Here is a 15536-nt window from a genome sequence, read left to right as displayed (position 1 = left end):
AGAAATGCCTTTCTTAGCAGAAGCAGAAAGCTGCTAAATTTGCCCCATCATAAAGAGGCTGCTCAGCGTAAAGTGCCTGGTGTGAGTTGGAATGAACCCACTTCCCAAAGCACTTAGATGTTTTCTGATAACTGTCCTGTGCCTGGGTCTTGGCATCAGCCCATGTTACACCCTCATGTCTGGGACTCTGTAATAAAGATAAGGCAGGTTGTAGCGCACAATGGGAGCTCAGTCTGAGGCTCAGCTGCACAACTGTCCTGAGGAGATTTCTAGACCCATTAAGCATCTGTTGTCTCCAGCTGGGCCATCAATAATCAGCTCTGCTATAGAGCTTGGACTTTGGGCTGAGAAATTCCCCATGGAGGCTGTCAGGGGAGAGCCTTTGATGGGTTACATCTACAGAGGAGTCTTGAAGCCATTTCATTCTTTCAAACAGCCCTGAAAACAGCATCTCTGATGTGCTGCTCTAGGGATGAATCACACTGTTCCTGAGAGCAGTGCTCAGGGCTGTCTGAAGGGTTTGCATTACACAGACACCACAAGAGAATGGCATGAATGAGAGAAAAATAGCAGTGCCCAGTGCCTCCCTTCCCCTAAAGCTCTGGTACACACAGCTCTTCCCCCTGTAACTAGACTTGCTTTCAAGTTTGAAGTGCTCACTACTCTAACAGCATGTTGTTTGATCATTCACAGGGCACAGCACAAACCAGGTGAGGCATGGGGTTCAAGGTAAAGCCAACATCAGCAGTGAGATCCAGGTCTGACTTATCCACTCCTGGAGGGGGCTGGAAAACAAATTTGCGGAGCAAGCCTGCAAAGAAGAGGAACAGCTCCATCTTGGCCAGTCCTTCACCAAGGCAAGCCCTTCGTCCTGAAAACAACCAGGAGAGGAGTAAATGACCAGCACCATAACTGTTAGTGTTGATGTCTGAGACCTAAACTGGAGGTACAGTCCATAAGAGCAGGCTGCTGAGGTAGGAAATTGTCCCTTCCTTCTCTCTGTATATTAGAAGTGCTACTGACTTGGTCTCAAACTACACAGAGGCCTGTAGGTGTATTAAATTATTCAGTGGCTGCGGGTAAATCAGTATCTCTCAAAGAAGAGGTGGTTATCTAAAGCAGTGATGGGCAGGAGAAATTACCAAGAGTCCCTTCTCTGTTCTGTGTCCCTGGCTGTCATATTTTCTTGGAATCAGGGGGAGCTGCCATTAGCCTAGCCCCAGGTGGTACACACACACACACACACTCCTCTCACCTATGGAGAATGGAATAAATGCTTCTCTCCTAATGAAGTTCCCACTGGCATCCAGGAAATGGGAAGGGTTGAACTGGTCTGGGGTTTTCCAATGTAACTCATCATTCAGAGCAGAGGTCAGCAGTGGAATAATCTCAGTACCCTGAAAGGGATCAAAGAAACTCATGGAAGAGGAGATCACTCTTCTAGTCAAGCCAACCTGTTTTTTTCTAATGTGAAGAGGCAAACAAGACTGAGCCATGGCAAATAGAAGTGGGGGATGCTACCCTGCCCCAGTGTGGCTCTGCCCATTATCAGTAGCTGCTGTTTAATTTTTTGGGCCACAAAACATTCCTTTCTTACAGAGTCAGATCTTTCAAGAAAGATGCTGAAGTAGAGGTTCCACATTTGAAGACTCAAACCAGTGTGATTTAATTACGGTTGTTCAGGATTCAAACAGCTGGAACAGACCACAGTCCACTGCATGTTTAGAACAGTTGGAGCCAGGACAAAGGATCACATCACAAATGAAACCATGCATCACCGTGTCTTTAGTTATTTATATTTTTCTTTGGCTGCTTTAAAGAGAAACACAAGGAATCTGTGCAGCATAAGCTACCTCAAAGCTCACCTTAGGAATCACATAGCCTCGGAAGTTCACATTGGTGGGAGTTGATCGTGATACACCCATTGGGACAATGTTGGCAAACCTCTGTATTTCGTGTATCACTGCTTCTGTGTAAGGCATTTTTTTCCGGTCCTCCAACTTAGGCAACTCTCCTGGTTCAATGACATGGTTCATTTCTTCCTGAATCTTTCCTTGGAGGGAAGAAAGGATTAAGAAGCTGATAACACTCTTATCTTGCAACTCAAATGGCTTCCAGTTTGGCAAAGATGAAGAAAAAGGAAAACTTTTGAGTATTTGGGAAGAGCAGAGGTGGGTAAGTCAGGGCATGGTATGGTTCTTTCAGGTTTGCTGTTGAGCCAAGGGAACTTGAATGGAATCAAGTGCGTCCTATGCCTGATTCTGATTACACACCTTTGTTATCCCATAACCTTCAACAGAAACGAGATCAGAATCAGCTCCTGAGGAGACCTTTAGTGACGTAAGCCCATAGCCTGTGGGCAAGTAACAATGGGAGCTTTACTGTGACTGTAGACTGCCCCTTAGCCTCTCCCACTTGGCTGGGCTGGTTTATTGCAATCCAGCTGAATAAAATTCCTTTATAAAGTCAACGGTTGTTATCTTTCTCAGAGTACTCAGAATAATTACTCTAAACAACACTGAATGAGTTCTAGTCCCTTCCACAACCAAAGCCTTAAGTATGCAACAGTGTATTGTCCAAGAGTCTTGTCAGCCTTACTCTGAATTTCTGGGTATTTCATCATCAGAAGGAGTCCCCAGCGCACGGTTGTAGATGTAGTCTCAGTCCCAGCAGCAAAGAGGTCCAGGGTTGAGAACATCAGGTTTCCATTGTCAAACATAGTGTGAGGTTTCTTTGACTCCTTCAAAACATACAGGCAAGGGCCATAAGTTCTACAGCAAGTGATACCCATATATGACTGTGTTGCCACCATTTTAATCTGCATTTTAGCTATCTGTGACTTTATATACTCCAGGAAACTAAACTTTTAGTATCTTAGCATTAGGGCCTATGCTGTGTGGAATTTGGTCCCAAGTGCATGGACAATCCCCAGGTCTAGATATTAGGTTAGCTGGAATTTATTTACTGCAATGTAGTCTATCACTTTCTTGCAGTGTTTATCACCATTCTTGCAGGAAGATTTGGGATGATTTCCTCCTTCTGTGTGCTGAGAGGTAACTTAATTCTCTCACGTGGGACATCTTAAGAACTAGATCCCTTTAACCAGCAGTTCCAGGGGAGCTATGGAGCAAGTACAGCACAACTCACTGGGAGTATGAGCTTTGATATATTCTGCTCACTGCAGTTCTTCTGTTTCCAGGCACTCCCAGTCCCTGACAGATGGCCAGTCCTAAGAATAAGAGCTAAGAGAACAGAAAGACTCTGAGACTTAGCTGTAAAGTACCTGTTGTTGCTTCACCAGAAAGGCATCAACAAAGCCTGTTAAGTCATTTTCATTAAGCTCCTCTTTGTGTTCCTGGAAGAGCTTCTGGAGAAAAGCATTCAGTTCCCTGATATTTTGTAGCACAGTCTTGGAGGCTCCAGAGAGAAATCCAAGGCATGGGTAGAAATTATATAACTGTGGAGCAAGAGAAGTCTGACTGTTAATTGACTTTTGAACACATAAGGATGCCTCAAATCCCACTGCTGGTCCCTTGCCCTACACCCTGACATTTCAGGCTGTAACTCCCCCACATTTGTTTGTACAGTCCAAACAGCTATTGGTTCTCTCTGTTATACCTCTGCATGAGTCCTTGACGTGACTTTTAGGAGATTCATCAGCTTAATCTTCTTTCAGGGCTTCCAGCTGTGTAGGGGGTGGGACAGAAGGTTTCAGATGTGAAAGATGGGAATGTGTGAGCATTGTGGTTATTCCAGGGAAAGGTCTCAGATGTGCCATACCCTATAGCAGCAGAAGGGACTTGAACTGGCCACTTCCATAGACAAACAATATTCCTCTAAGCTGTGCTTGGGTGGTGCTCTTTGGGTTTAGCTAGTCTGGCTTTACAGCCAGTTGTAGACCTCAGTGAGGCCCAGGAGGAGCACTCCACTGGCAGTCAAAGCTGAAGCCTTGTGTCAGGAAGGAACAGGCTTATGTCAGCTGTGAGTTTTCTAAGATTGAATTTCAGTGGCCAAAATTTAAGAAAAAGAAGTTTGTTAAACCTGGCTCTAGGGGAGGCAGAACTAAGACACTGAAGGTGTAATACAAGGAGGCAGGTTTGAGACTGTGCTTCCGCTCTTCAAAGAGGGTAAAGTTGTTCCTTTTGTGAAGACTTTCAGGGCTTTTTCTTTTACTAATAAGCTTCACAGACTAAGCTGAGAGACCCTGGAATCTGTGCATTGCAGATACAGAACCACAGATGTGTTCTGTACAGACTGGCTGGCTGATAATGGTCTCAAGAAGCAAGATGTGAGAGGCCAGGAGAATAAACACAGGCAACTGGATATCCTCCCAAAAACTAAAAGCTAAAAATATAAAACAAAGCTCTTACCAGCACCATAGGGGAGCCCAACAGCTTAGTATTTTGATTCATCAGCTCTAGCAAAGTTAGAAATACAGGATCATCATATTCAAACCTCTCTCCAAACAGTATAGAACAGATGACATTGGATACAGCATTGTTGAGTATCATTTTCGTATCAAATGGTTTCCCTGTATTTCAAGCAGTGAAAACAAATGACAATGTGATTATGCTTGTTTCAGTCTGGTTTCCTATGGAAATGTAGTCCTGAGCTTCCAAAGAAAAAACTCATTCCCTACCCAGAATACATAGCAGGGAACCTAGTTTTAAGGCCTCGGTTCAATAACCTACTGCAGCATGTGCTGAACTTTAACCACAAGATACCATTTGCTCCAAGTTAAACTTTCATTAACCTTTATTGTTCTGCTAGACCTGTTTTCTCTCTCTGGATGAAAGACTTGACACTCACCATGATGGGATTCAAAATATTTGATAAGGGAATTTACTTCCTCCAGGATTCTCATCTCCAGGGTTCTCTTTCCCATTCCAAAATCTCGCAGTGTGGACAAAGTGAATCTTCTCATAGTTTTCCATAGCTCTCCGTGGCTGAATGCTATGCCTAAAATAAAGGTGTAACATCCTTATGTCACCCGTGGTCCATAAATATTTATAAGGTCTTCTTACACACTGGTACCAAAGCTGCTGGATGCACAGTTATACAAACGAGTGATCTGTAAAGGGATGATACCCTCTGCTATAAGAATATAATGTCATAGTATAACAGAGACAAACTACAAAAACTATCCAGCCAAAATCAATTACCATTTCCTTGTGTGATTTTCCTGAATATGGGTATTTCTGCCCTCTCTCCAAATTCTTCAGCATGATTTAAAAGGGCATCCTTGATGGTTTCATACCCAGCCAGTACCACAGCTTTCCTGGGTCCAAAATGCACAGTGAAGACGTTGCCATATATCTTGGAGAGCTGTCAAAATGAAGAAATATGTCCATTCAAAACTACATCTGGACTCAAGTGCTAGTACTAGCCACCCTAGGTGGCTTCTTGCCTCATAGGAACCTCCCAGCCCTGCCTGAAGTCTCCAGGTGCTTCTGAAATTCAAATAATGAGCCACAGCTATCAAGTGCCAGCATCTCTGCTTGCACCCCAGTTTGCACAACAAGGTGTCTGCTATCTCTGCTCCTATCAGAGGAGTCAAAAAATGCCATTGCATTCCTGTGGTGTTCTGCAGTAACAGGCCAGCAGCGATACCACGGTGGGAGGCTGGTTGGAGAATGCTGGAGCAGGCAGTCCTGTTTACAGTAATGCTGCTGACCCCAGGCAAGTGGGTGTGCACACACCTTTGAGGCTGAAGCCACAAACACTGCAAAAACAAAGCTAGACAATAACTCTTTCTTTCAGGACAGCACTTGTCTCTAATTATGGCAAGGTGGGTAGTGTTGCAGTCATCACCAAATTATTTGCTGGCCACCAGAAACTCAAATCCAACTAGGAAACATGTTCTTGTAGATAATGTCACAGGAGCTTTAGGCTTTCATAGCAAATTAAATATGAATCATCTGTTACACAGAGAGGTGGCTTTGACAATCTAATCATTCACTTGGTGTTTTAGACTTTGTTTAAACACACTGCAAGCCTTCAGCTCCAAATGTCTTCTTGTTCTCGATGCGCCTGGGTTAGCATTTGCTATGCATTAGATACATTCTGAAAATTGAATTTCAGATTAGAAGCAGCTCCTGTTATTACACCAGACAAATTGAATTTGTTTTCATCAAGCCATGGTTTGACGGCCTGGGAGATAACATTAACACTGGTTCTTTCATCCCTGGCAGCTCACAGAGTGTGGCAGAGCCAGGGGCAGGGAATCACAGCTGCCTCCAAGCCCTGCTTTGGTCATTTCTTTGCATTAGTGCTTCTTGGCATCCACTCTGTTTTTACTCAGCAACACCAGTATTGGATGTGGCAGGCCTGAAAGCATAAGTAAAACTGTTTGGAAGATTATAGCAAAGGAGTCTGATGCTGTTGCATGACATTTGTATCATAAAATCCCTCAGTACTGCCAAAAATAGTTGTTCTTTTATACCAACATCCTCAAACATACCCAGGATCAGATTGGAGCTCAGGAGCAGAAGCCCATCAAAACTGAGCTCTCTGCACTGTAAATCAAGGCAGATGAACACTACATGCCTGTGGTAGGAGTTCTGTGCTTTTGCAGCCAGGGATGCCTTTTCTTCCATGGCTAACTGGGAGTTTCAGTGTCTGCACTGCCCTCTCTTTGCAGATCTTCAGGTGGCTGAAGGGGACCAGCTTTCCCACTTCATAGTGTCCAGTCAGCACACACACAGGGTATGTGACAGGTCACTCACAGCACCTCAACATCTCTACCAGATAAAATCTGAATTCACACTGGCTTGTCCCCACCTCCCTATAGAAACACAGCAGACACTTTCTGAAACAAACGTTGTCCCTGGCTTTATAATATTTAAGTGTTTTTTTTCTCTTTTAGATATAGAAGTATCCATGGAGCTGCATAAGGAAAAGCAATTTGTTTAGCTGGACATATAAAAGCCATGCATCAGGTCCTTCATAACCCTGGCCAGTGTGTGTGTGCAGGGGAAGGGTCAGGGTGGCAGAGCTGAGCTCTTCATTGCAGGGATATAATTACCTTTGGTAATCAGTGTGTATAGAACCCTATTCCCTCTGCTGTGGAGATGATACCCTTTCTTCCTTCATTCCTTCTGTCTGTCCATCCTTCCTAGAGGTCTGTCTGCAGTGAGACATCTCTTGGTGGCAAATAGTCCTGTCTGCAGGCTGGCCCAACTCAAGTCTTCCCCCTGCAGCCTCTGAGAGGCTCAAAGTACCAGTGATGTGGAGTGGATTGCAAGGGGTGAGGGTCTATGCTTGAGTGTGTATAAAGGGAGGGAGGTGTGTATCATAGTTATATATATAAACATGTGTGTGTATACCTCTGAAGGTAGAGTCATTCTGCCAGCCTGTCTATAGCCAAGCATCTTATTTCTGCCCTCCACACAAAGCAAACACAACTGCATCTCCATTTCTCTAGTTGCTTCAGGAATCACATGGTTTCCCCCTGCCTGCTCACTCAGCCCCTACCTCTGTCAGCGACTGGAACGGCTTCTTCAGGTCCACCACGTTCAAGTTTCCGATCAGAGGAAGAGGTCGTGGCCCAGGAGGCAAACTGCAAACTGACTTCTTGGAGCTGGTGAGAAAGTAAAGGAGAGCAAACAGCCCTGCTGCCAACCAGAGCAGTGAGCTAGAGCCCACAGACTGCAGCAAACTCTGCATGGCCATGTCCCAGTCCAAGTGTGCATACGAGCATCTTGGGGTCCCTTTATAGCCCTTCTGTCATTGTCTGAACACACCTTCTGGGGAAGTGGCTTTACACATAGAAAAAGACTCTGAGGTCTTGGTTACTTCCATTTAAACCAGATGTACTTCATTTTCATGCCAAATAAACACCCTACTTTATTCTGAACCATGGATTATTTTAATCTGGAGCTCCTATTTCATCTATAACACTGGGACAAGGTGTTTGTTTTCCAGTGGAAATCTGTGTTATGGGCATGTTGTTCTCTATGTCATTTCAGGAGCAGGATTCAGGGGCAGGACCCACGCTGGATTGCTGTCACAGTGCCAGGTCACAGGTCTCAGCTGGACCACTGGTGATGCAATGGAGGAAGAAGGACATAGGAGGGAAAGCCCACAATAATGCTCAGGGTACAGCTGGCAAGTCCTCAGGGAAGACAAGACTGACCATGGAGGAGCTGGAACGGTGGTGGCATGAGGAGGTGCTAATTCAGGATTGCAGATGGGAGTAGGTTTACTTATAGCTCTTTGCGTTCCTGCCACCCCAGTAAAATCATCTCCTTGAGCAACACAGGGTTTGCATTGCTAGCATTGTTATTGGTCTTTGTCCCAAAAGTCCTCTACCAGCAATCTCAAAATGCTCCTGAAACCACTTCAGTCAATATTCTGCAGTTTACTGTCCAGAGAACTATGTGCCTGATGTCCATCTCTGGCTCGGTGTTTGATGACGACTCTTTCTGTTTATGAGCAGATGTATGCAGTCCTCTAGGAGAAACCATCCCCTCCAGGCAATCCTTCTACCTAGACTGGGAAAGAGATCCTGAATCTTTGTAACCTGGGAGGAGCCAGGATCAGACTCTGCAGCTGGCCAGGCAGAGACTGGAGGCTGGAGGCTGCCTGGGCAGCTGTTGCAGAGGGGGTGCCAGCCAGGAGGAACACACAGCAGCAATTTTGGCCCTCCAGGTGTACTGAGTCATGCACCATGCCAGGGCAGGGTCCTGCAAGAGCCCACATGTCTGGGCAACAGCTCCCCAAGAGCCACCCACACCCTTTGCATCCTGGGGGGATGACAGCAAAGCAGAAGAGATCATGAACAGGAAACCACCATTTGAAATGGTGGCTCTGGGGGAAGAAGCTGATGTGATGCCCTGTCACATATTCTCAAGTGGGGAATATTTTGCTCCCCAGTTGCAGATTCTGTCAGATTACTGGGCCATGCTGCTGTGCAACCCTGTAGAAATCTTTAGTTTTAATAATACTTTTGCTAGAATTCTCCAAGGCTCCTGGGTACAGGCTCCACTCATGGGAAAATGATGATTATTTATTAATAATAATAAAAGTACATTAGCCAAAGGCAAGGAGAATCAATAAACTCTTAACTAGATTGACATGGAAAAGGTGCCTGCATGTCTGCCTGTTCTCCAAGGCTTGTTACCAGCAGTGAAGTTGTTCACAAGGGGGAACTTTCCTGTGCACAAGAGGATGAGGCAGGGCAGGGAAAGAAAGAAGGGCAATGAATGGTCATGTCCATCTCAAGGTTTGCTGCACAACTATGAGGTCTTGTCTGCACCATCTTCTCCAAGGCATTTCCATGAATATCCTATTCTGCCCGACTGAGCAAGTGGTGTGACCACTGGGACTCTAGAGACTTTATAATACACAGTAAGAGGAGCAAAAAAACCCTACACAGGGCCAGCTTGGTACCAATGGAGAAGATCTGGTTTTTCTTTACATATAGCTCTGTTGGAGTGGAGCCACAGCAAGCAAGAGCACCTTCCCAAGAGCTTTCAGATTGTTTCAAGCTTCAGGTTGTACCTGGTGACAGTACAGGATGAAACCCTTTCTCAAAGGGACTTGCAACCTGCTGGACTGATGCATGCACTCTCCAGTGGGATGGAATCTTTGCAGTCTTAAAATACAGCCAAAGTGATGTCCTCACCTCCATTTCTTACTCATAATCCTTGGCTTGCAGGATGCACTCCTGAACACACACTGAGTTGCTGGCTGAGTTGCAGGTGAGGCATCCCACACAGGGAGAAAACATTGTTCCCTGGTCACATGTCTCTCTACCAGCCCAAGATAGAACTGATACCATCTTCAGGTAAGCAGACTTTGTGAGCACAGCTCAGGGAAATAATCCGTTCCTCCTAGAAAACGAGCCTGGTCATTAAACAGCCACAGTAACTTCTGTGTGCTCATCTGGAGAAGGTCATATCATCTTCTAATGGGACACAGGTTAACAATGCTACTTTTTTTGGAAAGAGCTGTTATAAGGCCATAATTCAGTCAATGACTGCTGATAACATAATAAACCATGAGAGTGAACACCAAGTGCTTGTGTGCCTTGCGAAGCTCTGCCACTGATTTACAGCCTCTGGAGATGCCTATCAGCCCGTGCATTGTTATCAGGAATATATAAAGCCTGAGCACACCCAGTTAAACATTAACATTTTTAAAGACCCAGATGTGTTAAAACTCAGGCTGCTCCTTGCTAATGGATTTTGCTCACCTTGACAAATGCCAGTGCAAAAAGAAATAAAAAACTTTCCGACTTTGACCTTGTTCCATTTGTCATCATTATTGCATTGTTTTATTGGATTACACCCACTTTTTCCCACCCTGCAAGTCTGTATTTCTACAGGATCACTACAGGGTAGTGATCAGTACCTCAAGTGTTCACTATGCTCACTTTTATACAAAGAACTTGTTTATTTCTTTCGATTTGTCTGTCAAATCTGTGTCTTCCACATCTGCTTTGGGAAGAAAGATTCCTGAAAACAGTATTTTACTGCAAAAATTCAATAAAAGGCTCCTGGGGGTTGCTTTTTTCTGATTATATATGATGGGTCTGGTCACTGGGAGAAGAAAATTATAGCAGCTGTGCATGGGATTAATGCATTGTCCCTGTGCCTGAGGTGAGACTATTTCACAGAATCACAGAGTCAGCTGGGTTGGAGGGGACCACAGTGGGTCATCCTGAGGTTTGATGCTGGTAATGTACTTTTTAATATGTGTATCTATAAAAATATTTGCAGTAAAATCCCTTGTGACTATAGCCATGACCATGATCTTCCACATCTCACATTCACACCAACAGGACAAGGCAACCTGACCTGGGAAGTCAGTGTTGAGAAGATCAGGTTATAAAGAGTTGATAATCAAGACACAACTGATCAAATGCCTCAACATAGCTCTGAGGATGTTTTGTTCTGGGTTTGTATCTTCAGTCTCAACGAAGTATTGCAGAAATTGTATGAATCCAAGAGAAATATCATGAAGGGTGATTAGTTAGTATCTATCGACAGAGCCAGGGTCGCAGCATCTTACTTTTGAGCCCCTGTCTTGAAGGAGGTAGAGATGTGAATTTAGATACACCAGATTTGCAACTAGCAATGTAAGATCAAGGTTTGCTTTGCCTCTCAGCACAGCATTACTATTTCTACAACGTTCCTGCCTCACCTGATGAGGCTTTGGCTCAGCCCTACCAGAAAATGAGCTATCACTCTGTACATCTTTGTACAGCACATAGCATATTAAGGCCCTGACCTTATTGGCATGAAACAACAATTTCCCTGTAAGTGCAAAACAATAATCTTCCATTAATCATCCACCACAGAAATCCCCATTCCCCAGACTATTCTGGCAATATTCTGCATTTTTGCTTGTCTAGGAACCTGAATTGAAAGGGAGAAAATGGTTTACAACAGCCTGTGGCAGTGATGTAGCAAGAGACCTTATGTAAGAGCTGGCGGCGTGCTCAGCGCACAAGGGTGAGGCGTAGGAATGAGCGACCCTGGAAGGATGTTTCTCTGAGGTGTGTTCTGTGCCTGGGCTGGAACAGCAGTCTCAAGGGCACAAATTCCAGTGTCTGAATGTGCTTGGTCTTGTTCAACTCATTAATTTCTTACAGCTATCCCAAGTCAAGCTACAAAATCCCTTGGTGCTTTACTGAAAGCCTTTCATGGCTTGTCAATAAATTATCTTCCAATTAACTACATGATAATTTGAACCTGTAGGCTCTGAAAAGGTACAGCATGGTGTGAGACAGAAAGTAATGGAAGCCATGGACTTTACCCTGCCTGTAAAAAAAGAATAAAGGTCCTTCTCTGAAGTACTATTCAATTTGATGCTTCCAAAAAGTAATGGTAAGTGTGTGATAACTTCTTCTGCAGAGCCATTTGTACAACTGGCAGATAAACACCAATAGTCGAATAAGTTTTCAACATTGTAAAAGAGCAAACAGTTTTTACTTGTTACTTTAGTGCATAGTTAATTATTCTTTAGTCCCTAATTAATGACTAACAGCTCTGATTCAAGAAAAGGATTGGGTTTTTTTAATCTATCAAGCTGTGTAACTTGAAAGGGGAAGATCCAAGATTTTCCCTTGTTTGGGAAGGCTTCTAATTTGAGCCTTGTAATTTTTGGAAAGGGTTCAGGACTCCAGACTAGAGATACTGTGAGACTCTGCATGCTTTACAAAGGATCTGATCTCTCTTGTACAGTGGGCACCTCTTCACTGAAGCAGCTCTTTCAGATTTCCCTGGTGCTGTCAAAGTCTCACTTCTTTGAAAGATAATCTGTGAAAAGCACTTAGTTCTCTGTTTGTGGCACTGCTCTTTGTGGCTCTCTTTTTACTGAATTCTTTTGGAACTGGTTGGCTTAGTCTGCAAATGAGATTTTTTAGTGATTATCTAATGGGGCTTTCATGCGATATCCTTGGGAAAAATACATCCTAAACTGCTAAAGCATGTGTATTAGATTCTAAGAGAACCTGTAGCTTTAAGGGAAACTCTAGAAGATACAACTGGCATTAAGTAATCAAAGCTAAACACCTGCTACTATCCCTGACCTGAATGTGGGTCAATAAAACTCCAAAGAATGACACTTAGGTAATGAATGAGTAATAAAAACATTTAGATATAATAAAATGCAGAAAGGTAATAGAGCCTTTGTATAGAATGATAGAGTCATTTAGGTTGGAAAAGACTTTTAAGTTCATTGAGTTCAAGCATTAAGACAGCACTGCCAAGGCCACCACCAAACCATGGCCCTGAGTGCCACATCTACATGTCTTTTAAATTCCTCCAGGTGTGGTGACTCCACCACTGCCCTGGGCAGCCTGTTACAGTGCTTGGCAACCCTTTCAGGGCAAAATATTTGCCTAATATCCATGCTCCACCCAACCTGGTGTCATCTACAAACTTACTGAGGGTGCACTCAATCCCCTCATCCAGATGGTTGATTAAGATATTAAACAGAACTGGAAAGGATTGTTGCTGTCTGTCTGGGAATAATCCTGCTGTGAGATCCCTGCATATCTTTGTCCTTTGACTTCTTCCTTCATCACATGTGGAATCAGCAAGTCAACCCCTCTGCCAGAAAGTAGGGAATGCAATTTGGGCAGTTTGCTAAAACCAAGTGCCTTGACCCTTCAGTTAGGCTTGTCCTGATAAACCAAAGCTGCTTCTCTGCTGCTCAGTCCTCAGAGGGCTGAGAGACAGTTTGCTCCATGTATTTATGAAAGAGGAGTATCTCCCTTTCACTGTTAAGTGTTGTAACGAAGTCAAGTGGAAAAGTGCTATTTACTCTATAATAAAAACCATCTATTGTTCATAGCCCTGAAAACCTGATAATAAAACCTTACATTTCAGGCTGTTTAAACCAGTTGCTTATGTAATAGAACATGGTATAATTTTCCATTTACAATTTCAATCCTGTAATAAGAAAGCAATCAAAGCATAAACAAAACACACTCTAAATGTGGCTGCAGGTACTATTTCCATAATGGCTGTCCTTAAAAATTGAAGCTATTCCTTTTTTTTTCCTCCCAGCCTCAAATTCTTTCTACTTATCTCAGTCATTTAATTAAAAGAAAATCAACTTAAAACAGATGAAAGACTGTCTTAAACCAATTGCAGCTATAGGCAAAGAAGAAAAATACCAATGTAATCCACAGTTAACACTGTAGGTTAAATTAAGGCCATTTCTCATCCTCCTTTCAGGAGGAGACTGTGGATCTGCAGTGTGTGTGCTGTAAACCTGCAGGTGACAGGGGTGTTTTTCTTTGTTATGCTTCTTGATGATCTGGAAGTTCACAGAAATGGAGAAGCACCTGCCAAAAACTGCTTGCTGTTACTGGCCTCATCGGCGTTGGTGCCACGTGATGGGAACCCACCTGCTCACCCATCACTTGTAGGAGGCATAAAATAACTCAGTGCTCTCTGTCAGGTTTGTGCACAGCATTAAACTGTGAGGATTAAGAAGGGATGAGGAACCACAGGCAGCTGATGGTGGAGTTCATGTCACTGCAGTGGGATGGGGATGGCTCCTCCAAAATCCTGCTGGGTTTCTGAGGAAAGCTGATGCTGCCTCCCTCCAGGTGCTATCCACAGGGCTTTGGGATCACACACCAGTCAGAGCTGGGTCCTAGAAAATGTGCTTTAAAGTCCAGACTCAGTGGTCTCAGCAGTAGTGGATAATGACATTCTTTGTGGCAGAGGGGAAGGAGGTCCCTGGATAGAAATGGGAGAGACACAACGAGGGTGGATCCTGTATGAAGGGATTTGCTGACACCAGGCTCCACATTTGGCTTTTATCCCCTCCATTTCCAAATGCATGAAGGCCAAGGACATGCCATTTTTCCAGGCCCCTCCACAGACATGCAGCCTATAACCATCACTCTCATCCACCCGTTCAGAGAACCTGAATTGTAAGGGATCCACAAAGACCATCAAAGTCCAACTCCTGGCCCTGCACAGGACAGCCCCAAGAATCCTTTGCAGAGTTCAGAGGGGAATGAGACCTCATAGCAACCTTCCAGTATCTGAAGCTGGAGAGGGACATGAGCTGTTGGAGCAAGCCCAGAGGAGGCCACAAAATTGATAAGAGGACTGGAGCATCTCCCCTATGAGGACAAGTTGAGGGACTTGGGGCTGTTCAGCCTGGAGAAGAGAGTGGAGACCTCAGAGCAACCTTCCAGGTGCTGAAGGGGTTCTAGGGAAGCTGGAGAAGGACTCTTGGTTAGGAACTGCAGGGACAGGACAAGGAGTAATGGGTACAAACTGAAAGAGAGGGAATTTAGGTTAGATATTAGGAAAAAATATTTCCCTCTGAGGGTGGTGAGACACTGGCCCAGGTTGCCCAGGGAGGCTGTGGCTGCCCCAACCCTGGCAGTGTTCACAGCCAGGTTGGAAGAGCCTTGAGCAACCTGCTCTGGTGGGAGGTGTCCCTGCCCAGGGCAGGGGACTGGGGCTAGATGATCCCTCAGCTCCATCCCAAGCCCTTCACATTCTGTGATTCTATGACAAAAACGCGTGTTTTGTGAGGCGGAGTCGGTTCATGTCACAGGGGCTGGTGCAGCCCTGGATTCTGGTGAAGGGACTCGAGCACAAGTGCCATGAGGAGAGGCTGAGGGAGCTGGGGATGTTCAGCCTGGAGAAGAGGAGGCTCAGGGGAGACCTTAGCACCCTCTGCAACTCCCTGACAGGAGGTTGGAGTCAGGTGGGGGTTGGTCTCTTCTCCCAGGCAACTAGCAGCAGGACAAGAGGGCACAGACTCAAGCTCTGCCAGGGGAGGGTTAGGTTGGATATTAGGAAGAGATTTTTTACAGAGAGAGTGCTCAGGCATTGGAATGTGCTGCCCAGGGAGGTGGTGGATTCACCATCCCTGGAGGTTTTCAAGCTGAGACTGGATGTGACACTTAGTGCCATGGTCAAGTAACCACGGCAGGGTTGGACTCGATGATCTTGGAGGTCTGTTCCAAACCGGTTGGTTCTGCGACTCTATGATTCTATGTCCCCGCCCGGCCCAACATGGCGGCGGTGTCGCCATGGCCGCGCGGACGCTGTGCT

General features: G+C 44.9%; 1 protein-coding gene across 1 annotated transcript; it reads right to left on the bottom strand.

Annotated features, from left to right (window-relative positions):
* Window positions 1–683: 683 nt before the first annotated feature.
* On the bottom strand, window positions 684–7671 carry LOC103798278 (cytochrome P450 2K1). Its single transcript, XM_009070531.1, has 9 exons — window positions 7474–7671; window positions 5163–5325; window positions 4810–4959; window positions 4371–4531; window positions 3284–3457; window positions 2599–2740; window positions 1866–2053; window positions 1256–1397; window positions 684–871 (listed from the first exon to the last, which is right to left on the bottom strand). Exons 1-9 carry the CDS (start codon window positions 7669–7671, stop codon window positions 684–686), a joined length of 1506 nt encoding a protein of 501 aa, XP_009068779.1.
* Between the last annotated feature and the right edge of the window lie 7865 nt (window positions 7672–15536).

The sequence above is a fragment of the Acanthisitta chloris genome, unplaced genomic scaffold (genome assembly GCF_000695815.1).
Source record: "Acanthisitta chloris isolate BGI_N310 unplaced genomic scaffold, ASM69581v1 scaffold9072, whole genome shotgun sequence".
In the NCBI taxonomy this organism is placed as follows: Eukaryota; Metazoa; Chordata; class Aves; order Passeriformes; family Acanthisittidae; genus Acanthisitta; species Acanthisitta chloris.
Note: the sequence above shows the minus strand (reverse complement) of the source record. Positions and strands in the feature narration are given on the sequence as shown.